This window comes from Phlebotomus papatasi, chromosome 1, assembly GCF_024763615.1.
Source record: "Phlebotomus papatasi isolate M1 chromosome 1, Ppap_2.1, whole genome shotgun sequence".
NCBI classification, from domain to species: domain Eukaryota; kingdom Metazoa; phylum Arthropoda; class Insecta; order Diptera; family Psychodidae; genus Phlebotomus; species Phlebotomus papatasi.
In genome coordinates, this window is record NC_077222.1 from 73,029,897 (window position 1) to 73,056,693 (window position 26,797).

The 26,797-nt window shown below is 34.5% G+C and overlaps 1 protein-coding gene across 5 annotated transcripts; it reads right to left on the reverse strand.

Moving 5' to 3' along the window:
- Window positions 1-39: 39 nt before the first annotated feature.
- LOC129800612 (serine/arginine repetitive matrix protein 2-like) lies at window positions 40-26,165 on the reverse strand. 5 transcript variants are annotated; one of them, XM_055845142.1, is made up of 8 exons: window positions 25,765-26,165; window positions 23,308-25,660; window positions 12,321-16,184; window positions 1,519-1,604; window positions 1,316-1,444; window positions 1,097-1,224; window positions 163-276; window positions 40-102 (listed from the first exon to the last, which is right to left on the reverse strand). In XM_055845142.1, the coding sequence occupies exons 2-7, from the start codon at window positions 25,637-25,639 to the stop codon at window positions 183-185; spliced, it is 6,633 nt and encodes a 2,210-aa protein (XP_055701117.1). In that variant the 5' UTR covers window positions 25,640-25,660; window positions 25,765-26,165; the 3' UTR covers window positions 40-102; window positions 163-182. The 5 variants fall into 5 exon arrangements, with proteins under 5 accessions (XP_055701117.1, XP_055701109.1, XP_055701135.1 ...); XM_055845134.1 differs by having other exon boundaries at window positions 1,507-1,604; XM_055845160.1 differs by lacking the exons at window positions 40-102; window positions 163-276 and adding an exon at window positions 612-939.
- Window positions 26,166-26,797: the final 632 nt, after the last annotated feature.

Here is a 26,797-nt window from a genome sequence, read left to right on the forward strand (position 1 = left end):
CAATCTTATGGCCAAAGTGTACTCTGGCATTGAACAAATCCCGCACGGTAAAGAGATCATGAACATTGAAGTAATCCGGATGTGTCAACGGATCAACAATTTCTACCGATTGAAATTATAGATAAAATCCATTCTTGGGGATCATTGTATATCTCTAAATACCTATTTTTGACTTAGGAATATTAGCTTCGTTTGGATTTTGGGGCTGGGACGCTGCGATAGCAGTCAGATTTCTGCATTGTATCCGCGAGCCATGATGACACCTCAAGATTCTCCCTAGAAAACAACACAATTTATTGAATCTCTCAAAACAATTACACCTCTATATTGTACATTGGCTTCTTCTTTTTGCAATAGTTACACCTTTGTGGGATTTACTGACCTATTTGCAAGGATTTTAACATTTTTCTGTAAAAACGAAAAAACCTGTCGGTGGAACTTGACAAAATCACTTCAAAACTAACCTAACTTTTTTACCCCTCTTTCAATCTGCCCCTCCAACATTCCAAACCCATTCAATCATTCTAGCAGTTTTTATATTCAATACAGTTCCTACCTGCATGATGTGATCACACTAAATTTTCTAAAGCACAAAATAAGAAAAATAGTGATTATCTATGCTTTCTGTTTATTTTACAACTGCAGAAAATACACTAAATATTTTTTTTATGGACTAATTGGCCAAATATCATAAATTAGCAATTAACTCCTTCTATTCTAGAGAATATTTTTTTTATGAATATGTATCTCATATTGGATGCTGCACTAGTACACTGCATGAAAAAAATACAGAACCGATTAGTCTATATTAAATATTTTTTATATCTTGATTATTTTAACACTTTTTATCTTTATTTTATTTTATTTTTAATTTTTTTTTCACTACGAGCAATATACGAAGAATTTTGTTGTATTTACGCCCACAAAGGTTTAACGGTTCTGCAAAAAGATTTGCCATTTTTCAAAAAAAAAAAAATATTAGACACACAATTTAAAAATAAAATTAAATTACTAAAACAGAAAAGAAATAACATGTGATGGTGTAACTAAAGAAAAAAAAAGTACATTTTGCAGTTTATGTAGTTAAAGGACTCACTTAGTTCCACCAGAACCACCTGCTTGACCACCAGATAATTTTCTCTTAATGCGGAATTTCCTCACATATGCCTCGATGAGAGTCTGAATTTTCTGAGGATTTATCTCGCCTGTGCGACTGTGACAAATCTACAGGGATTTTTTTTGTTCTTTTAGACATCCTTTTCCCATAAAAATATACCAATTGGAAGAATTACAAAGAATAAAAGGAAGTACATACCTTCGGAACAGCTTTTCGCAGTATATCCTTGTACTCATCTTTGGTTATATGTTTCTTATTATAGTGAGGCTTCAGCACCAATTTCACTTCCTCTACAACACGCTCCTGACGGTTTAGCTTCCTCAGGAACTGGCCAAGAAAGAAAAGAAATTTAATAAATCACACATCATCAGACACCAATTAAATGTAACCTTATCCTTTACATGTAACTCCACAGCAGAACCGGGAACTTCATCGACAATCCGCATGGAAGAATCATCAAGACCAATAGGGGTAGATGCTTTGCTTCCTGCAATTACCACGCAAAAAAAAAGCAAATTGCCGAATTTCAGTAATCTCTCTACGGAATTTTACTTGTAAAAACTATATTTATAATTTAAAATAACTCGTAGAAAATTATAATTTTACCATCAACTCATAAGTTGCAATAAAGAAAATTTTTTGAATTTATTAAAAAAAAATATATAGGGGAAAGGCTCATAATTTTGTCCAGTTTCTTATTTTGGACACTTTGAGCATAAAATTGGACACTAAAAATAAATTGATTAAAATGATGGATTTTTATTCCAATATTTGATGATTGATTAATTCTATCTAAATATTTGTTCTTTTTGGAAGATTTTAACACCAAATACGTTAAACTTTGAATATGATTTGAGTTAAAATTGATTTATTGAAAATTCAGTGTGAGCAATTGCTTACGAGAAATATGACAGAAATTCGTGTTTACTTCAGTCTTATTTAGCTGTAATGAAGTACAGTAGAGTCTCGCTATAAGCCATCGCTCTATAGTCCACAATTTATCGACCGTTGATTTCAAAACACTGATTTTAAGTTAGGTTATGTTTTTTAGTATGCGAAATTCATAATTATTTTAATATTTTTAGCAAACTTTATTAAGTAGTTGTGATAATTGTGATCCACAATGAAGAGAGCAAAGACAAGTATCACAATCGCAAAGAAAGTGGAAGCCGTTGAGCAATTTCAATACTAAAAATCGTTGATAATTTAAAAAATTACATGGACTATAGTGCGACCCAAGTGTCAAATTTGAAACCAAATATGGACTATAGCGAGACTCTACTGTACTAACAAAGTTTCTTCGCTTTTTTTTGAGTGATTTTATTGAATATTCATTGAATATTGTGTTTATTCATGTTAGTGGTGATTTGAACATTTGACATGAAGTGAGATTTGCCTTGTGAATTACGTTTTTCGTGTGAAAAATGGGAAATTTTCTAAGAGGTTCACAAGTGAGGTGATACTCCTTATTTTGGACAGGTGTTTTTCTCTCGAAATTTCGTGAAGTTTTAGCTTTTGTGATGACTAGGTTGGGCAAATGCCCGGACCCTGGAGATACAAAGGAGCATCATCTCTACGAAAGAGATATAGCGAGAAATGCCTTGAAAGGCTCCCAGAAAGGCCAGAGAATGAGAGAATACGCACGTACTTGGAGTACCGAAGTGAACTCACTTTAATGAATGATATGGAAAGTTTCCGGGCTTCTTGTGACATTCTACGTTTCCCTTACATGAACAGGAAGAGGACTTGGTAAGATTGGTTCATGAAATGAAGAACAATGGGCATCCTGTTGAGGCGGATTAGCTGTCCATATTTACAGCCAAGTTGTCCAAAATAAGAGTCAAATTCACTTCTACATATAAATTCACTTTTAAATGTATTAAAACTAATTTTAGTAAAAATAAGACGATAAATAGCTTGCCTAGTTTCTAAATAACCCTTCTGAAAAGAGAGTAACAAAGTCAATTAGAATCGAAAATATCGCACTTCAAACTTGGAACATCGATGCTTATAAGCAGACTGGGCAAAATTATGAACCCTTACCCTAGGGTAATTTGTCTAAAGCGAGACAGTTTGGAATGTTGGACAAAGCAGTGTGAAATGTGAGAAACCTCCTTAAAAACTTGATAAAAAAATCAATTAAATATTTCAATTTTCGATAAAAAGATTATTGAACCTATTTTGTGATTATTTGAAAAGTTAAAAAATGCAAAAGTCGTTATTAAACAATCAAAGGGTGATTTGCAAGAAAAATTTAAAAAATGTATTATGCGTGATATTCATAATCTTGACACGGTAGTTGTCATTTTCTCTGTTTCTTATGGAAGTTGCTAGGAAAATATCAAAGTGTTTTGTTTGATTTTTTAAATATTATTAAGTCCGCAGTGAAAATCGAAGGACATACATCCATTTAAAATTTGAATAAAAAATATTTGTGAAATATTACATTTAAAAAGGAGAGAAGAGTGATTTAATTTCGTGTTGCTTTCAAAACAAGTTTTATGAAATCTTGGACAAGTTGATTTTGTGAATGAATTTGGTGGTTTTGTGCAGTGAAATCATGTTCACAAGGACGACAAAGATCCTTAAGTACCCGGAGAAATAGTTGCAACAGCAGTTGGTAACTGATAAGGAGAAAATCTCTTGGAAAGTCCAGATTCCGAAGACCACATTTTCTGACAGAATGGATAGTAAACATCACAAAAACACCTGGAGAAAGACAAAGAGGAGCGTCCACAGAACTCCCAAAGCAAGTGGAAAAGGACTTGGGCGGATTGGGAATTGAAATGTGCTAAAAATTGCATCCACTTTAAAGCTATAACTGCTGGACAGCACGAGGCGTCTGTAAAATTAACAGAACCTCTTTTTGGTTGGACGTCCAGGAAGTTCTTGGTAATTAGCGTTCCTCAACTGTTACCCGGACATAAAGAAGGGATTAGCATAACCACCATCCAATGTGCAAGTATACGCAAAAAACCCTCAACATTTGATATTCTACATATTTCGTATAATATTTTGTCATTAATATCACTATGTCCAATTTTCCAAAAATTTTTGTCCCGCTTTCCAAAATTTTGTCCATCTTTTTAAAATGTGTTGTTTCTTAATTTGATGGAATATTCCAATTAATTGGTTGAAATACCTATTAAAAAAAAACTGTTAAGATTCTGTTAGAATATTTCACAAGCAATCTCATGATGCAAAGAAAATGAAAAAAAAATAAATATTTATTCGGCTTAAAAATGCATTTGAAATTGAACTTTTTCTTAAGTCTCCCTTTTCACAATCCACCCTAATAGAATATATAATTTTTTTGTTGAGAAAAAATGCAAAAAGAAAAAGAATATATATTTCCCATATTCATTAAAAGAATATAGGAAAAATATGAAGTGTTTGGCGCCAGAGTATGTTCGAAGACTGAAATGCTTCCCCTATTATGTTACTAGAAAAATTTTATTTTTGATTAACGAAAATCAAAATTTCATATGCTAAAATGATGAGTAGTTTTATAATGTTCATCATTATAAAAATCCCCATTTTTCTTTTATTATTAAAATAAATCGAAAAAATGCGGTACTGCACATATAATGGGCAGTTAAAAGTTAAGATTGAGCAGTAATAAAAAAAGTAAAGAAGTTTTTTTATTTATTTTACTTGCAACTCTGAATGTTAATTATTTGAATTAGATTCTGTTTTGTAAAGTCAGATTTCTTACTAAAAAATTTAACATTTTACTGCTCATTTTTAAGTTTTCATTGCTCACTGGGTTTTTTGCCATAAACTGTCGATTTCTCATTTTCCTCTAACCCCTCTAACTTTACTGAGAGAACGGTTCCCTCGAGTTTTTCACCAGCCGACGACAACTTTTGCCAGCAAAACTTCATGAACCTGACAATTTCTTATAAACGATGTTACACTTTTGTCCATCCGTCTGTACATCCGGCCCCTGCCATATCGACAGGTCAAACGGTTACAGATAGCGAGTTAAGAATTTCGAGGACCCCCCCCATTAACCCAAAGAACATTAAGCCCTTTAAGGACGAGAAAGTCAAAAATTGAGGGTCAGAAAAAATAATTTTTTCTAAGTTTTTAGGGCAAAATACAACTTTAGAAGGCCGTAGGACAAGTTTCATTTTTGGGTCACCGGTGACCCAATCGTCCTTGAAGGGTTAACAAGACCTATAAAATTTAGCCATGTTGCTGGAAAATGTGTCGTGCGATTTTTTTCCTTTCGGCAGAAATTCCTTATAAATACAAAAATATCGTGCATTGCTCCTATAATTACTGTTTTAAGTCAAAGGCTAAAGAGATTTTAGAATTGAATTCATATTAGAATTCCTTATGGAAATGGAATGCCTATGGAATGGCGAAAAAAAATATCTAAAAAAAATATCAAACAAAAATATGATGATTAGGTCTATTTTTCGTTCATAAACGATATCCTGCTTCGATCACTTTAAACTTTAAATGCTTTATTATTTATTATAATTGCATTATTATTTATTACGAGTTTTATTTATTGTTCAAAAATACAAAAAAAAACTCTAGTTGACAGCAAATTAAGTATAATTTCGTATGAAACTTTTATGAGTGAATTTAAAATGAATTTTTAATTTAACAAGATTTTCATTTAAATTAAATAGTTGTTTAAAAGATTTAAAAGAGTGAAATTTATAAACGTAAAGTTTTCTTGAAAAATCACAGACGTTTTATGACTAGCGTACAATACCTTTTGTTTGTAAACATGTTTTCAAAATTTCCCATGAGAATGAGCGAGATGACTAAATCTAGATCTCACTCACTCTCATTGAAATATCAAAAACATGTTTACTAAACAAAAGTTATTGTGCGTTGGGCAATAGCTTCTAACGTGTTTCCCACTACTTAATCTTTTACATCAATGCTTGAACTACATTTTGACGATTTTTCAAAAGATCAAAATTATTATTACTGCTCGAACTCAAAGACCGAGTTAACTGTTATTAGTTTTGAACTTAAACTGTAAAAGATATCGGTATCCGGTCTTCAACAAACCCAAAAAAACATTATTTCCAAACATTTTCTTCTTTCCCCCTCACCATTTTCTCTCTTCAAAAAAACATCTTTTTTTAAAATTTATTTTGAAAACGGATAGAACGATTTCTTTAATTTTTGGATATGTTTTAGGAATAATCCAGGCAAGCAAGTTTAACTACGCTATAGGGTGTTTTTTATTCCCATTTGGATTTTTGGAAAGGTTTTCAAATTTCCAACTCGACTCAATTGGTATCAATCGGTAATAAATCGGCAAATTACTCGTAAATTATTTATCTTCCTCGAGTATTTCTTTCCATACAAAAACTTGCTACTAATGTTTGAATATTTTAAAATGCACACTTTTTCACCAATTTAAGGTTTCGGATTGGTTTTATCATTTATAAATTTATTTAATCAGTAGAAAACCGGTAGATTGGAGTAAAACCTTTTTGTCATTTGATAGCAATTTTCCCACTAGAGGTTTAGCCCAGTTCCCGAAGGTCTGAAAATTCCAAATAACAACCAATTTTATTGTCTTTTCAGAAACCAATAGATAATTTGCCTATAGGGTGGAATCACCAGTTCTCGCCAGTGCCCCACTTCTCGCCACTTACATTGAAATCGCTATTTTTCGGAATTTATGAAATAAATGAGTCGCAATTTTTTTGTATTGTTTCTGCTTCTACGCATAGAATCGAAAAATAATAATTATTCGTTTTGGATTCACGATTTTGATCACTTTTTAGAGCAATATTTTAAGCAAGTGCATCAAATCCAACATCTCTTACCAAATGTACTAAGTGTCGTCAAATTTTCATCAGGCCAAAAATACCTATTTGGGTAAATAATTTGTCTATTGAATATTTAATTGCACTTGTGGAATATATAAAATTTGTATTTAGTCAATTAATATTTCATTTTATATTATTTTTGTATAAAATGAGGCATGGCGAGAAGTGGTAATATTCTGGAATTGATTTTACCACCTGTCGCCATATCTTTTCAATAGGCGACGCTAACTTCACTTCGTACATTCTCAGTTGTCAAATCTGCATTGTTTACTTTCTGCAAAAGCCCCATAATTTGATTTCTCAAATATAAGTGAAGAAAAATCATTTAAAGACAGTAATAATAAAGTGATCACAAGGAAAGAGAAATGGTGAATGTATTCTTTTCATAGCATTGCCTAAAATAACCGAGTGTGGTTCTTTTCAAGTGGGTGGCGAGAAGTGGTTACAAATTTTACAAAACTGGCGAAAAGTGGTAAAAAGTGGCGACGAAATGGTTATTTTTGCATTATTAATAAAAATCAGTTTTATAAGTACACAGTAAAAAATCGTGTAAAAAAAATAACGTGTAATTTCCAAATTACCACTTAAAAAATTGTAAATTTTAATTTTTACCACTATAAAAATGGTAAATTTTGTGTAAAAAATAATTTGTGTAAAAATTTTCAGCGTGTAATTCAAAAATGTAATTTTACCATTATTCAAGTGGAATTGTGTCACTAAAAAAGTGGTAAATATTCCACTGCGTGTAAAATTTAGTGCGTGTAATCGAAAACGTGTAAATTCGCCACTACAGTTTGACAGCTGCAGGAAGCATCCACTTCGGTGAGTATTTCCCTTTGTTTTTCGAGTTTTACGCCCTAATTTTGTTTAAAAACGACCAAATCTCTTAAGTAAAAAGTAAAATGCATCTCCTCAGTGCGGGTTTTCAAGTGTTATTGCGAAAAATAGTGAAAAAATACAATGTGAAATTCTTGGTTGCGGGGCGTCATTTTACTCACAAGTTTTTTGTCTAAAAGGGCAGATTTTGGCCACTGGTGGCCCCCCAAGTAGCCCCCCAGGGTGATCATCAATCCTACAGTGATGATCACCCTTAAAAATACGGTGAAAAAACTGCATTTATTTCAACAGGTTTTGAACGTGTTCCAAACTTGTCAAAATTCCATGTATTGTTCCCGGAACAGACGATTTCTCTCGGTGTTCTGTCATGTAGTGCGCTCCTGTGGTTTTAGTGAGTTCAAAATTCATCCCTCAGTGATCCCCGCATGTTCAACTGTTTTATCTTAAACTCATTTTTTCATTATGGAATTTCTCCAGTCGCACTTCTGCCATTCCGGGAACAATTTCCCTACAGAGGATCTCTGATTATCAAGGGTTCACGTCATTCCCATTTTTATACAATTTGGTTTATTTTCTATTCACAGAGGAAAACATTACGGGGATGGACAACAAGACGGGATAAAAGTCAAGAGGCTGACGGAATGACAGGAAGACGGAATTCAGCAATTTGTAAGGACGTGAAAGAGGAATAGCTGGTGGAGCAGTGAAGGAAGATAGCAGCACCCTTAAGGTTTCAGCTTTTTTCTTATTTTTTCGTGAGTATATGTTCATGATCGTGTTAATATCGCTCCCGGAACAGCAAATTTTCTATTTCAATCTCTCATAAAAAATTGTCTCTTTTTTACAGATTCTCTCATAATCATCAACAAAAAAGTCATCCCTAGTACTCTGGACATCATCTGTTGGAAATAGAAAAAATTATGGAGCAAGAAAAAGAGCGGGAAAATAACAATTTATATTTTGTGAAAAGATTTGAGATAAATAAAATTACACGTTTGAAATTACAAGTTTTTGTATTTTACACTCACCACTTTACACAGAATTCTAGATTACATTCTGAATATTACACGCAAAAGATTACACGCGGGAAATTACACGTTTCAAAAATTACACGTTTTTCAAAATTACCACTAAAATAGTGATGCAGAAAATTACCCACTATTTTAGTTGTAATATTTTTTTACTGTGTAGTCCAGCGTTATGTTCTAGGATTATTGTTTTCACGTATCTAGAGCCAATACATCTAAGTAACTTTGTGTCAAATTTGACTTATCTTGTAACAAGGATTCAAAAGTTATGATTAAATGAATTTAATTTTTCCCTAAACATGGCGATAGCCGGTTATTCCACCCTAATAATCCAATCTTAACTAAGATTTCCAAAAAAAATTGACTGATAAATAATTAGAGAAATTAAGCCATATGGTTAAGCCTTATGGCCTCTACACATTGGGAGCAATTTTTGTCAAAAATTGCTTTCTTGAAAGAAAATTCCCTGCAGCGTTTTAGGCGGAAACGTCAAATTTCTGTCAAAAACGCAATTTTTGACGAAAATTGCTCCCAATGTGTAGAAGCCTTTAGGTCTGAAGCTCGCATAAGTTTTAGTAGATGTGGAAATTCTTGTCAGATTAAATTAAATTAAAGTTATAGATGTTTTGAAGAAATAATCTTGTGAAAGGTATTAAATATCTTTGAAGGAATAAATTGTGAAATTCAAATTTCAAAAATATCTATTTAGACAGAAAAAATATTTCAAAAAATTGTTCGTAAATATTTGTGAATTCCTACTGGGGACTTACTAATTGCTCATAAATCCATAGCCTAGAAAAGTTTGTATTTTTTTACAAACATTATTCGTAACATGATCACTTGACGAGCATTTTTTTGTTCTTTTACAAACATTTGTTCGTAAATGTTCGTATACATACAGACAGGTTTTCGTAAAATTTTGTCGTTTGTTCGTAAAGTTTTGTCAGACAAACAAAAGTGAATGAACAAATGTTTGTAAATGAACAAACGCATGATCGTCAAGTGCTCATGTTGCAAATAATGTTTGTGAAAAAGGTACAAACTCTTACGAACTTTTGTGCGGGTTATGCGATTTACGAGCATTTCATAAATCCCTAGTAGGAATTTACAAACATTTACGAACAATTTCACAAAATATTCTTTTTTCTGTGTATATATCAAGGACAGTTCTCAAAAACTTTTTGTATAGGGTGGAATCACCAGTTCTCGCCAGTGCCCCACTTCTCGCCACTTACATTAAAATCGCTATTTTTCGCAATTTATGAAATAAATAAGTCGCAATTTTTTTGTATTGTTTCTGCTTCTACGCATAGAATCGAAAAATAATAATTATTCGTTTTGGATTCACGATTTTAATCACTTTTTAGAGCAATATTTTAAGCAAGTGCATCGAATCCAACATCTCTTACCGAATGTACTAAGTGTCGTCAAATTTTCATCAGGCCAAAAATACCTATTTGGGTAAATAATTTGACTATTGAATATTTAATTGCACTTGTGGAATACATAAAATTTGTATTTAGTCAATTAATATTTCATTTTATATTATTTTTGTATAAAAATGAGGCATGGCGAGAAGTGGTAATATTCTGGAATTGATTTTACCACCTGTCGCCATATCTTTTCAATAGGCGACGCTAACTTCACTTCGTACATTCTCAGTTGTCAAATCTGCTTTGTTTACTTTCTACAAAAGCCCCATAATTTGATTTCTCAAATAAAAGTGAAGAAAAATCATTTAAAGAGAGTAATAATAAAGTGATCACAAGGAAAGAGAAATGGTGAATGTATTCTTTTCATAGCATTATTGCCTAAAATAACCGAGTGTAGTTCTTTTCAAGTGGGTGGCGAGAAGTGGTTACAAATTTTACAAAACTGGCGAAAAGTGGTAAAAAGTGGCGACGAAATGGTTATTTTTGCATTACTAATAAAAATCAGTTTTTTAAGTAGTCCAGCGTTATGTTCTAGGATTATTGTTTTCACGTATCTAGAGCCAATACATCTAAGCAACTTTGTGTCAAATTTGACTTATCTTGTAACAAGGATTCAAAAGTTATGATTAAATGAATTTAATTTTTTCCTAAACATGGCGATAGCCGGTTATTCCACCCTAAATCGTTGAAAAATATACACTTTCCCAAATATGATTGTTTTAGTGCTTTTGGCCATGTGTTTTAAAATGAATTTTAAATAAATATGAGATGTAACAACAAGTTAGAATATTTTGAACAAGTTAGAATTTGAATAGAGCATACACAGAAAAAAATATTTTGTAAAAATGTTCGTAAATGTTTGTGAATTCCTGTGAGGGAGTTACAAAATGCTAGTGAATCGTATAACCCACAAACAAGTTCGTAAAAGTTTGTACTTTTTTCACAAACATTGTTCGTAAACACACGTTGTAAATGTTCGTAAACACACAAAAAATGTTCTTAAAATTTTGTCATTCGTTCGTAAATGTTTGTTTTCCTGTCGAAAATTTTACGAACATTTACGAACAAATGGCAAAATTTTACGAACATTTTTTGTGTGTTTACGAACATTTACAAAGTGCGTTTACAAACAATGTTTGTGAAAAAAGTACAAACTTTTACGAACTTGTTTTTGGGTTATACGATTCACGAGCATTTTGTAACTCCCCCATAGGAATTCACAAACATTTACGAACATTTTTACAATTTTTTTTTTGTTTAGAGAGTATATAATGCGCGCTGAACTTAGCCTTGGTGATTGATGTCTTGTATGAGTTATTTTAATTTCTTTGGTTAAAAAGGCTTAGGGGAAGGTTTTCAGGCTTCGCATACACTCTGGCTTCAAATACTTCATATTTTTCTCATATTCCTTTAATCAATCTGACCTCTATGATAATGTATTTAAATAGCCAGCCTTGGGTCACACATTTCCTGAAAAATTATGTCCGATTCTTTAAAGTAATTATAATGAAAAAAATATAAAGTATTCAAAGCCAGACTGTGTGCGAAGCCTGAATGCTTTCCTGCATTCTTTGTCTAAAAAAGACAATTTACTGAGAGCTTTCTCTCGTGAGTTCTATCATTCAGCAAGACTGGAGCGCTTTGCTATCTCTTTTCTTTATCTTATACTGGTATGCCAAAAATATTCTTCAAATATAAATAAAAATATATTTAAAAAAAACTTTCCGAGAAAATATTTTCAATTTCTTCAAAAGATATTCAATATGAAATTTACTTAATAAAATGGCAAAATTTTTCTATAAGACTTGAGCACTAATTTTTTTAATTTCTCAAAAAAAAACAAAGAAAGAAATAAAATAAAATTCCAAAAAAAAATTAGTTAAGAATTTGGCTGATGAAATCGAAGAATTGTTTGATGAGAGATTATTAACAATCTCACCTATTTGAAATAATTTATGTAATTACACAATGAGACACTGATTTATTAATTTTAGTTCTTGGATAAAATTTGAAATAGGTGAGATTATTAAAAATCTTACCTAAATAAACTTTCTATTCAATATATTTTATGAAAACTTGTTAATATTTTTTTGTTTACCTTTAATAGCCGATCTCTTTGATTGGCTTCGCATCATGGATTTTGTCGGTTTGGACTTCGTTTGATTGCGACTGGTTGTATTTGCACCGGATGGAGAAGATGATCCAAAGAGTGCATCAAAGATATCTCCAGTACCAGTTTTATTGGCTCCCTTCGTAGGGGATACCTTCTGTTGACTGGTATTGATGGAGCTATTACCACTTCGAGTTTGTCGACTTGCTGGTTGATCAGGTGGCGGATCAAAGAGACCATCAAAGTCACTTGATGCCGGTGAATAGGGTGAATCCATTTCAATGACATCCTGATCACCATTGTGCCTTCCACCAGCTTGATTTGAATTGCCACCAACCTTCGGTAGTGGTAGCTTCGAGATGAGACTGGAGGATGTCTTCGAGAAGATTGTAGTGGTTTTCAGTGGGGATTGCTTAACTCCTCCTGCACTTGATGTAATTATGGGTAATTTTGCTGGACTCTTTTCGCCCGTTTGTGTCTGAATCTGTGGCATAAGGAGCAAACTACTGGTCATTGATGACGATGTTACAGCTGGTGTGGAAGTTGTTGATGATTTTGATGGTTGAATGAGAACATTGCTAATAATAGTTATTCCACTATTTGATGTTTTATTTGTTGCTTCTTCAGCCATCTCCTGAGGAGATGCCGAAATTCTTGCACTTTGCTGACTCTCAGCAGATGTATTGAGATTTTCTGCTGTCACATTTGCATGTGATGCTGATGAATTCATAAGTGCCATGACCAAATCCACAGGATTCATCACTTTTTCCGTGGTACTTGGATGTTTGACAGTATTTTCCGTGGCATCGGGAACTTCTGTTCCTTGTGACTGATTTGTCTTATCGTGCTTCTCCTGACTAGCAGGCTCACTATTCTCCACCTCTGGCATGGGAGATCTCGATTGTGATGGAGACTTTGTCGGTTCAAATGGATCATAAGCATCTGGGGAACATGGAGCTGGTTCAGGTGGTGTATTTGGCCCAATTTTACTAATACTTTCCGTACTATTGTTTCGCTGTTCAATATCTTCCGGTTCACTCGGTATCTCTTCCTCATCTTCCTCAGCCAGAACATTGGGTCGTGTATTCTTTGTCTTATTCTTCGATTTGAGCGTAAACTTGATGTGTTCGGGTTCTGGTGGTGTCTTTGGACCAAGTGATTGCATATTGAAGGAATGATCTACTTCGGTATTTGGTGACTGTGGCTGAGACACTTGATCACGTCTCTCAATACCACTGCCAGTCCTTGAATCTGCATCATCCAGATCCACATGCATATTCATCCTTGGTGTACCACCAGCCTGATTCTTCTCCACATTATCACCACCATCGCTATCACTCAACACAATCACAGCTTTCGGCGAGGGTGTCAATTCTTTAAATGGTGAACGATCGAGATCAATTATAGCCACAGGCTTTGAGTCAACCCTCTTTTTGCGTCCCTTCGAACTCGAATTCTTCGATTTGTCTCTACGTGATTTCCTCGAACCACCTCCATCTGCCCTATCTGTCCGTTTTTTCGTTATCAAACCATCCTTTGTCGGTGGGAGTGTAACAATTGTTGTCTGTTGCATTGTCTCTGGTTCATCATTATTAAAACTCACACTCACCAAAATATTATTACCCGATGCAAAAACCTCCTTAGATGCCGCCGGTTGCTTCTCACTGACCCTCTTTGAACGTCTATCCCATCCATCACCACGTTTTTTATCCTGCTTTCGTTTCTTCTCCTTCTTACGACTCTTCGATGACATCTCCTTCGGCATAGGCACCGCCAAATCATCTCTGATTGCATCAGCATCCCTCAGTGGTGGTGTCCAAGACGATGGTTCATTTTCAAAAGTCTCACATGGCGGTGGACTCATGGAGAATGAAGCAGCACAGCTTTCGTCTCCATTCCATGATTTTGATCGTGAACGTGGGCTACTAGTCTTCTTTGACTTCTTCGATGCCGCAGCAGAAACATCTGCATTGGCACCTTTTCTCTTGTGTGCCTCTCTCGGTGCTCTGGTGTCCGGAGAAGGATGCTTCTCAGTAGATGTGTGCTTCTTCTTTGACTTCTTGGCTTTTGGTCGACCATCTTTTGCGCCTTTCTTGCGTTTCGCTGGCTTCACTCGCTCACGACTCAGTGAGTGTTCTAAGCGTCTCGGTGAAAGCCGATGAGAACGTGAGCGTCTCTGGTTGAATGAGCCCGAAAGAGCTGGTGACCTTGACCTTGACCTTGACCTTGATCTACTCAATCTCACAGCTCGTGAATTATCCAGCGATCTTGATCGAGAGTGTCTCCTAACCGGACTTACAGAGCGATCATAGGACTTTCGACGTCGCATCGGAGATCGTGAGAAAGATCTCCTCCTGGAGAATGAACGCCTTCGTAAAGGTGATCGTCTCCTTGATGTTGATCGTCTTCGTGAATTTGAACGTCGGCTACGTCGATTTCTAGACAGTGACCGACGACCCCGATACGGCTGTCGTCCTCGCGAAAGTGATCGCCGTGGTGAACGTGATGAAAATGACATTGATCGTCTCCTCGATGGTGATCTCGAATATGAATAGCGTTTTGGTGACGATGATGACAAACTTCTCTGTCTCGATGTATCTCGTCCATATTGATCCTTCCTTCCCCTACGTTGCCACCGATCTTCCACCACATTGCGTACATCATACCTCGCCAGATCCTTCCTCTTTCCCTTCCTCTTTGAGAAACTCCTCCTACGATTGTTCTCCTTGTCATTGGAATACGACCTCGAACGACTTCTATCCCTTCCTCTCTCTCTATCACGGTAATTCCTATCGCGATTGTTTCGACTTATCTTTTTAAATTCCTTCGATTTTTGACCCTTAGACTTTCCACCCTTCTTCTCTTTGTCCTTTGGATCTTTCTTCCCATCTGCATCCTCATCATTTTTCTCACCATCTGCAATTTTATCAGCCACAGTATTACCATTATTGAGAATACAATCTTCATCAGAGATCAACTCCGTATCCATCCCACCAATTCCGCCAGCATCCATGGGATTAGCACTAATATCAATTGTATCACCATCATCTTCCTCCTTTTCTGGCATTTGATTGTTCTCATCGAGGCATGGTGTGTAGCTTCTAGGATCAGGTTCAACATTATTATTCACAGGCTCATCAGCTGCTGGTTTCTCACTTTCAATGGGGGCAGGTTCAGTTGCAACAGGATCAGCAAAAACGGGTCTATCTTCGTCTGTTTTAATTAAATTCAACTCTTCCCAGTCACTATCATCATACAACTCCAAAACACCCTTCTTATCCCTGCGAACTGGTGGCGCTTCAGGTGGCTTTTCACCCGGAATTGGTATATGCTCTAAACTCGGAATAGGAATATTTTCCAATTCAGAAGCTGCATCATTTTCCTTAGATGTACTCAAATTATTTTCTATACTGGAAATTTCTTGAGCACCCTCTGGAATAATTGATTCATTTTGCCTCTCTAGATTCTCATCATCATCATCATCGAGTTGTACTAGATCTTCCTCAGCCTCTTCATACATCTGATTATTGACCAATGATGTGTCATTGTCATTTTGTGGCTCATTGACATTATTGGCCAATTTCATGGCTTCAGCTGAGTAAACACTGAAATTCGGACAATCATCATCATCGTCATTCCGTGGCCCAAAACGTGGTTGGATGGGCGGTGGAGGAATAAGTGGTGTCACATTGGGATATCTAAAATTACACGCCTGATTCTCATACTGTTGATCATCATTTTGATCGTCAAATTGTCTATCCTCATCATTTTGATGAGCATCATCGCAATCATCTGTATACTGTTGATAGTTAGAATCTATATCTCGTCTAGTATTTGTGGTTTGAATGGTTTCTGGAAATAAATGTTGAATAAGGGAAATTATATACAATATTGTGTTAGAACTAAAATAAGTTTCAACGCTTTCTTTCAACCAAACGCTGTCACGTCTGGTTTCGTTTTTATTATAATTCAAAGAACACTTATGAGTGATGGTAAAATTACAATTTTTCACGAGAGGGAGAAAGAGAGAGAGAGAGAGAGAGACTGATAAAAAATCATAAAATTATATTCGCTGGGATATAGGTTAACGATAAATTTAGACTTAACTACAATTTACTGTAACTTTTTTATTCCATATTTTTTAAGAAGAAATTAATGCACTTTCTGAGTAAGCTCTGTATAATGTAACTTTAGACCACGCCTCTTTTATACATTACGGATATAATACATATTCTAATCCTCAATATTTAATTGAGACAGGAATTATATAAAATTGCCCAAGCAAATTAAAACTTCTTTTAAAATAAAGACGTGTGATATTTTTTTCTATACATAGACACCAAACATTTTTCTTCTCCACAAAGAAATAACAAATCACGCCCACGGTAACATTTATAGAAAATGTAAATATTTAATAACCTCACTAATAACTATATTCAATGAAAAAAAAGCTGGTGTGCGATTAACTTTTCTTCCTCATAAATTTAACACTTTTTAGATGTAAAAATATATCAACATTTTTTAATGTTAATTTTACACCTTTTTAATGGTAAATTTAACATAAAAAATAGTAAATTTAACCCCTAATACACCTAAAAAGCATAATATTTACACCGATTTCGGATCAATACTGCAGGGTAAAATAAACATTTCCGGAATGTTATTTTAACTGTTTCGGATTTCTCTGTGTTAGACGTGATTAAAAATAAAGGCTAATAATAATGCTAAATATAATAATAAATAAATATATAATAAATCCCATAGAGGTATTCTTTCCGTACAGAAGTAGTTCTTGAAAAATTCGAAAATCTATTTGAAGATCCAAAAAAGATACTGTCTTACTTCTTAATACTTTCGCAATGTGGCGGAAGTTACATCCTGTTTCGAATTTCGAAGTGCTCAAGTGTCAAAATCTGTCGGTCTTCACATCGTTGTGAGGAATAAAACAGAACAGCAACAATGAGAGGAATCAGAAAAAAGTTAAATTAACATTCCGGAAATGTTAATTTTACCCTGCAGTATTGATCCAAAATCGGTGTAAATATTACTCTTTTTGGGTGTATTAGGGATTAAAGTTACCCTTTTTCATGTTCGGGTAAAATGAACATGAAAAAAATGTGTAAAATTAACATTAAAAAATGTTGATATATTTTTACACCTAAAAAGTGTTATAATTCTGAGGAAAAAAAGTTAATAGCACTCTCTTTTTTCTGTGAATAGTTACTGGTCTTGTCCCAGTATTTAATCACTCCATAATCACTGAGTAACTCTTTTGCCAGCTTTCTTGTGTGATATTTGATAAATTTTCCCCACCTTGTTCGAAAATCTAGTATGAAAATTCGAAATTGAATTTGAATTCTTCGAACTTCAACGACTTTTTGTATATATTCTGCGGCCACAATGAATGTGGCCGGACTTTCCGGTTACTTGTGGCCCGGTCGCCTAATTTTGGTGACGAGAGGGGACGGCTAGATTGGCCTTTGCTGTGTCTGCAGTGAGACACTTAAGCGTTTGCCAATCCCCTCTTCGCCTTGTGATATCACCCATATTGCAGGGTGTTCCCCTTGTTTGTGTCCTCCCGGGGCTTGCGATGGTCCATTGTTTTCCAGTTGGTCACAGTACGACACTAGCAGTCATGAGTCATGAACAAACAGAGTTTCATTTACCTTTTATCCAAGACACTATTGGAGAATCAAAATCTACTTCTGTTCTACTACTTCTGTTCTGCTCATTATGTCTTCCCGTATTTCGAATTTCTAAACATGCATTATTTTATTTTATACAGGAATGGGATTTGCAGTCCCATGCCTTGTAGAATCAGGTACAGTGAAGCCCACTGGATGCAATTCGAACTCTTCTAATGCCAGAAAAATTCCTGGGGAACGCTTATTTACTCAAGTATGTTGTAATATAGTTTTTAATCGTTTTATGTTTGTATATGTTTTAGAGATTATCTAGGCGGATTTATTCGTTCATAACAATACCGTTTAATCATTCTTAACAACTATTTATCAAGATCAAAAGTTGAATATATGTACTGAAGAGTGTATTTTTCAACCGAATGTTGTGGTACTTGCACTCGTTTAAAAGGTCTTGGAAATTCTGACAAGACTGAAGCGATTATTTCTCAAAGAATGGGACGCTTTGTGATATCGTTTTTATATTAATATTTTCACTGTCCCCAATACTTAAGTTGTGCGTGAGTTCAAGTAATATATTTAGAAAAATACTCGTAGAGTAATATGAGTTTTTTCGAAATTATCTGTTTAATTTAGAACTTTAAAATTTCCTCACTTTTTTTATATGGGAAAAAGAAATAAAAACACAAAGTATCACACGATACAAAGAAAATATTGTTAGCGTAGTTTCTGATCCAAACGATGATATCTGGGGTGATAGGATAACTTGTTTTCGATAGTATCGACTGTCGATTCTGAAAAATTTAAACGATAGCTGGACTTTTTATGTCCTTCTTATCTCTTGATAAAGAATTTATCAAAAATCACATTCTTTTCAAAATGGTACAATAAATGACTCAACACTATGAAAAAAAAGCTGAGTTTGTAAAGAATCTCAGCTAATTGACATTCACTTAATCTAATCTAACAGAAATAGATGTATCGACATTATCGATTCGATAGTATCGAAAAGTTACCATTCCACCAATGTATACCAAATCGTCTCATCATAATAAGAACTGTTCTAAGTGCATTTGCTTTATGTCAACAATTATTGATAATGATGTATCATAGCACGTCGTTTGCTCTGATTGCAGATACAAGGAAAATACAGTTAGAACACTTTAATTTTGAAGAGACAAAATGTAATTTCCATCGCCTATAAAGCAGAAGCGCTGTCTTTATTTGAATTTTTATGACTGTAGGGGAGACCGGGGTACAATTAGCCAGGGGTAGAAGTAGGCAGTGGATTTTTCTCGTTTCCCTTCAAATGTACATTGAGCAAAGTATTTTTTAATTAAAGCAGAAACACATCCCAATGTTCCCAGAAATATTTATAAGTCTGATCCTGTTATCCTACAATTTAAAAGCATTTTTATAAAATGGGTATAAAATTGTAGTTTTGATGTTACAGTTTTTTTTGCCCAGCATTTGGTTTTCTAAGTTGTTAGTCAAAAAATCGAAGTTTTGCTTTGTTTCTGGTTTAAAAAAGTTAATTAAGAGATATTAAGAAATTGAAGAAATAAAACGAAAATGCGATAAACGGTGAGCAAAAAAAACTACGATTAATTTCTCTTACAGTTTTTTTAGCTCACCGTTTATTTCTCATTTTATTTCTTCAATTCTCTTATATTATTTTCACCTAGTGCCACTGAGTATAAGATAAGGTAATACCGTAATCAAGAATTTGCGTAAGAATTGCATTAAAAATGCGTAAATTAACGAAATACGGTGAGCATTTTACTGTCAATGTGATTCTGCCCTTAAGCGACATATTTAGCTTCAGTGGGCTTCAGTGTATCAAGCGAAACAATATTTGGTATCTCCAGTTTAAAATTTCGTCTGGGAAACTGATGGCAATTAGTACCCCAAAATGTATATCTCTCCAGGCCGGGGCACGTGTAGCCAATGTGTCATACTTTTTTCATTATCCTCTCTAGAAAAAGGCAAGGATTTTAGAGCTTTGAACAACACTGTTTCATATAGCCAATATTCTAAGCTACTTATAAAATATAAAAATATTAGACAAACCTTATTCTTTTTTTTACAAATCATGCGCAAAAAAAAAAGCTTCATTTGCTGTCTAAAACTACCCCGGTCTCCCCTATCGACTGTTGATTACGAGAAATTGAGATAATAATCTTCATTGTTTTTCTCTGGTAGTGTACAATTGGTAGAATTCAGAATACCCTAATAGTGTTATTGCAAAGAAAAATGAACATTTTTTTAGCACTTTATTGTTCTCAAGTGCTTCTGCGTTATCGACTTTTCTACGAATTGGTTCCTGCCACGCCTCGGGTGTTTTAGAACACGGCGAGGACTTAGAAAAACAGTCGATGCAGGAACCAACACAAAGAAAAGTCGATAATGCAGAAGCACTTGAGTAGGGTCGAATGAACACCTCTTCGACAGGGAACCTCTACTGACACTTTTGTCAATATCTTGAAATTTATTTAAAGTTAATAAAATGTAAATAAGATAACGTTTCTTCCTTAATTTGCATTTTCTTATAAGGATAAGTGTTCAAATTTTGTATTCCAATTGACGCGTGTTCTTAAAATGTCAATAGGTATTCCTTTCACCCTACAGTAAAATGTTAGAAAAATTAAAAGGAGAAATCTTTCTCTTGCACTTTTTAGTACATGATTTTTCTTATGTGCGTCTGTGCTATCGACTTTTCTTTGTGTTGATTTCTGTCACAACTGGTGATTTTAGAACACGATGAGGCATGGGGAAAATAGTTGTGCCAGGATCCACCACAAAAAAAGTCGATAACGTAGAAGTACATGAAAATAATCATGTACTAAAAAAAAATATTCAAGAGAAAGATTTCCTCTTTTAATTTTTCATTGGAATAGCACCATAATTCAGAGCCTCTTCCAAATGGGACTTCATTTCTATTAAAATTTACAAATCAAATGACAAGATTGTGGCATAGATAATTATGTAAGTAAAAATTCAGTACTAGGGTGGTGGCATTACTTGTGGCCTGTCTTTAGATATGACCTCATCGCAATTTTTGTCATAAAATGATTCCAAAACCAAAAAAATGTGATGTGTTAAGACATCAAATATTTTTAATTTTGGGTTTTTTTTGGGAAAATTCTGTATTCTATAAAAAAAATCCTGCTTAGATGATACACTGAAGCCCACTGATGCTAAATAAGTCACTTAAACATTTTAAGGAAAACGAGAAAAATCCACTGCCTACTTCTACCCCTGGCTAATTGTACCCCTGTCTCCCCTACTGTTTCTGGGAAGTCATTTTTCATCTTGTTTTCACTTTTCTAAAATTTTAATATCAAATATGCATTTTAATAAGTCATCTTACATAAGCTTTGTAAGCTCAATCAAACTTATTTTCAGAATTTTCTTATTAGATACTGTTCTTAATTTTAAATTCTTAAGATTTAGTAATATTTTTTATTACTACGAATTAGACGTAGTTAGTGTAATTTAATTATTCTGTCATATGAGTATCATATCATTCTATTTCATGCGAGAAAGCCTTCATTTTTTTCATAAATTTCCGAATATAGAGTAAGTATTTCTACACTGAGTGAGAGAAATCCAAAAAACTTAAAATAATATTCCAGAAATGTTTATTTTACCCTGCAGTATTAATCTGAAATCGGTGTAAATATTATGCTTTTTAGTTGTATTAGGGGTTAAAGTTACCCTTTTTCATGTTAATTTTACCCTTTTAAAGGTGTAAAATTAACATTAAAAAATGTAGATATATTTTTACACCTAAAAAGTGTTAATTTATTAGGAAAAAAATTAATCGCACCACGGTTTTTTTCTCAGTGTAATAAATTGTTTAAAATTTCCAATGAAAACCATCTTAGGGTGGAGTAACCACTTATCGCCACTTTTAGGAAAAATAAAGTATTAATTAAAGTATTATAACTTTTGACCCTTTATTATCAGATAACTCAAATTTGACACAAAGCTACTTAGATATATTGGCTCTAGATTCTTCAAAACAATTGTCCTACAATTCAATGCGGGAGTACATAAAAAACTGATTTTTATTAACAATGCAAAAATAACCACTTCGTCGCCACTTCTTACCACTTTTCGCCAGTTCTGTAACCACTTCTCGCCACCCACTTGGAAAAGTTCAAACTCGATTATTTTGAGCAATATTATGCAAAGAATATATTCAGCATTTCTTTTTTCTCATGATCACCTTATTATTACTCACATTTAATGAATTTTCTTCACTTTTATTTGAGAAATAAAATTATTATGCTCAACGCACAATAACTTTTGTTTAGTAAACATGTTTTTGACATTTCAAAGAGAGTGAGTGAGATCTAGATCTACTCATCTCGCTCATTTTTCTGGGAAATTTTGAAAACATGTTTACAAACATAAGTTATTGTGCGTTGGGCATTAGACTATTGCAGAAAGTAAACAAAGTAGATTTGACAACTGAGAATCTATGAAGTGAAGTTAGCGTCGCATATTGAAAAGCTATGGCGACAGGTGGTGAATCAATTTTAGAATATTACCACTTTCCGCCATGGCTCATTTTTACATAAAAATAATATAAAATTAAATATTAACTAACTAAATACAAATTTTAAGTATTTGTTGAATGTAATTAAATGTTCAATAGACAAATTATTGATTCAAAATCGGAAATTTTGTTCGATAAAAGTTTCATGACACTTACTATATTTGGTAAGAAATATTATATTCGATACACTTGCTTAAAATATTCCTCTAAAAAATGCTCAAACATTTAAATTCAAAACAAAAAATGAGTGTTTTTCGACTCTATACGTAGCAGCAATAAAAATACAATAAACTTTGCGGCTCATTTATTTCATAAATCGTGAAAAATAGCGATTTCAATATAAGTGGCGAGAAGTGGGGCACTGGCGAGAAGTGGTGATTCCACCCTATTTCTTTGTTCTTTTACTTTTATTATTTTATTTCGTAAAGTATTAAAGAGGCGCAAGTCAGAAGCGGAAGCTTACTCAAGGGATCTCTCAGAGCCCAAATATACTAAGTCTGACCCTCAAGAATATTTAGTCTGTAAAAATTAGCAATAAAGATTTATCCCAAATTGTCATACATTGGGGACTTAGAATCATCGATTAGAGGTCCTTATAATAAATTTCTTTTACCTAATCCTTTTATTGCCAAATTTTATAAGCAAAACAAAATATTCTCAAGGAACAGCCTGAGTTTATTTGGGACCTAATGAATATTTCAGACTCAAATAAATGAATTACAGTAAACCGTAGAAGTCCTGAAATTATTGGATATATTCTCACAACACTCACCAATAGCTGAGCCAACTTCTTCGTCACTGTCCACATTGGTGAGCGAATTGATGCTGCCTTGTCCTTCTGCATTGACCTCCAAATTAAGTACATTCCTGCGTTGGTCACTTTCAATTCTGTTCACTTCACTCATGCCCGATAGGTTCATGCCATTGTCACTCATAGATCTGTTGGTGCACACAATATTATTGCTAAAATCATCATAATTGTCTCTATTCTGATTCCTTTGGTTGAACCTATTCGGTGATGGTGTAAACATCTGTTGTCCTCGTCCTCTTGGTGGAAATTGCTGACGCCCACGGGAATTTTGATTTTGATTATTATTATTGTTGTTGTTATTATTGTTACGAAACAACTGAAATGGCTGGAAGGTATTGGAAAAATTCTCTCTGCCCCGACCACCGCCACCACCTGAATTGGATCCTTGATAGTTGCCAAAATTTGATTGATTTCCACGATTGAATTGATTGTAATTTGAATTTTGATAGTTTCCCTGATAATTCCCACTGTAATTGGAATTATTGCGAAAATTTCCACCACCACGATTTCCACCTTGGCGATTGTTGTAGTAGCCACCACCACCGGAATTTCTACCACCACGTGGATACATGGGAGCTTGTTGTGTCTCTGGTGGCGGATCCTTTTTCTTCTCCGTTTCACCTGACGGTTTGTCAGACTTTACAACCTCACTGAAATCTAAATTTCCATCCGGAGTGATTCGGACATTTTTTGTGTTATTGCGACGACTCAAATTGTGCCACATCTCTTGAGCATTGAGTATATTGGACAGGACATCAACAGACGCTGACGATGGTTCATCGCGTGGCGTCAAAATACTATGAAGGATCCCTTTGCGATTCTGCAGGGAGGACACTGTGGATGTACGGGAACGACTTGGTGCCACTAGTAATCCCACGGATTCACTACTTCTCGCTGCATGATGCTCATTGTCACTCTCATCGTCACTCACAAAGTAATCCAATTGATTTCTCATGCCGAACAGTGACAAACTCGGAACTTCTGCACGATGCCTCTCCCACAAACTCGGTCCACCCCAGTGAGTTTCATCTTCAACAACATTTGCACTCCCTGCAGTTCCCTGCTCGGAAGTCGACATGAGAGACCTAATGGGAATCCGACAGGTTCTGCGACTTCTATTGCTCGAAGTCCTACGCCGTGTCTGAGCAGATGATCTTCGATTCCGACGTGGTCGACGAGTCTGGAAGAGTGTCTCGATATCTGTGCAACTTCTGCAGATGAGGCAGAACCAATGGCCCTCGGGCACTCTAGTCAGTGGCGGATCGAGGCAACTCATGTGATAGCCATCGTTGCAACTGTCGCAAAGGAGCAACATTTCTGCATGCCCAGAATGATTGCACAGTTGACAGTAGATGTCATCATTGATGTCAACATATCCCTCTTCATCAGGTTCAGCCATCACTTCGGGCTTATCTGCCACCGAAATCTCCCTAATGACCCTGGGAGACCTGATATTCTCCACAATGGTGATTTTTGAGAAGGTCAATCGATCTATTGGACAGGTTCTCACTGTCTTTGACCACTCCTCAATGCATCCACCACAGTATTTGTGTGCACAAGAATCAGGAATTCCAATTTCTTGATCTTTGAGTGTCGAATAGCAAATTGTACATTTTTCACCACTTGATGTACTTTGATTGGAATCCTCATCCAAAATTGCCGTATTCACCTTTCGTCGTCGGAAAATTCTCTGGGCAAGTGGAATTTCATTCTCCGAATCACTCTCTGTTGTCTCTTCCACCTCTTCCTCCTGCACCACATTCTCAGCACTATCATCGGGATTGTCATCGTCTAGCAGTGACAGTTGCCTGCTCATTGTAAAGGTCTGAATGTTCTCAATGAAACTAATATGGGTAAATGGTAAACGATCTATTGGGCATGTTCTAACATCCTTTGACCACTCCTCAATGCACTTGCCACAGTACATGTGGGTGCATGAATTGGGAATTCCTACTTCCTGCTCTCTCAATGTTGACAGGCATATCGTGCACTTTTCACCACTTCCATTGCTGTCGCAGGAACTTTCATCAACCTCATCCCCAGGTTGCCCTATCCTCCCATTACATGGATCACCTGCCCCAGATTCACATGCACTATCACTCTCATGCTCAATTTCCTCATCTTCCGCTGATGTCCCGGCAGCAGCATTCCCCTGAACAATCATCCGGGAACGAAGAAGCCTCGAAGGTTGTTGGCATTCATTCCGATTCCTTCTACTCCTGAGCACCCGCGAACTTCTCCTCACTTCCCGCTTACCAATTGGACATTCAAAGTCACTATCACTATCTGACATTTTTCTAAGTCCAAATAGAATCTACAAAGCAGAAAAGAAGTTTTGAGGCGTGAGAAAAAAAATGGACATGAAAAATTGTTTGAGGCCAAAAAAAAACCCAGACATTTGGCATCATCCCCACATACCTTATTTACACTTGCTTAGTCAATAAATATTCCTATCAGCTTCGTGCACTAGCTTATCTATAAATTTCAATCACTTGTGCAATAACACTAAATATATTTGCGTTTAATTGGCGACACGAAAAAGCGGCAGAATGTCAGCCATTTTCATTCATGATGGTTTTCTAGCAAAAGTTTTTTTCATGTAGTTCAATGGACCACAGACAAAAAATCAATAAAACCCTATGCTTTCTACAATTATTCCACCAAATAAATGTTCAATGCACTTTTGCACACACCGTGCGACACTTTTTACACCGATTATCGCATAGATAAGGTCATTTTGCAAGATAATTCTCTGTTGTTATTGAAATCAATTGCATTCGACAAAATTCACGAAAATGTACTAAATTTTTTTAGCAGCGTCAATGGTACTTCCGGTTTATGCTTTCTAGCACTTTAGTACTGTTCCGAGGGGAAAATTTAAAAATCCAACGGTTGAGAACTAAAAATATGGTTGATTTTTACAGAACTATGGCAAAAATAGTGCAACAGACTAGAATTAGAAAAAAAACATGATTTCAATATTTGGAAGAAAATTTACGAGATTGGATTATTTATTTAACCTCTGCTGATAGTGTACACATGTTTCATTATTTTTTTTTTTTATATTTCGGTTTTTTTTTTTAGTTTCATCATGCTTTTTATTTTAATGGACTCTTTCAAAGCATTCTTTTTTTTCAAATTTAGAATAGAAGAAAGCTGAGATTTAACAAATATCTCTAGGTTCTGGATTTTCTTTAGCTAAATTATTCAGTATAAGTAGAAAAACTTTGGATAAAAAGAAATGAGATTCATTCTAGCTTTTTTAGGACAAACTTCCTGCCAATATCTTCTCCGCCTATGAAAAATTTTAAGCCACGCCTTTTTTAAAAACTCACACAATAATATTATAACTTTGACAAAATTACATAATGTGTGAAACTTCAATATTATTTATATTCCTCAAAGAAAAAAATTTATTGGAAGATCAAGTTAGAATTTTAAGTAAATCCCA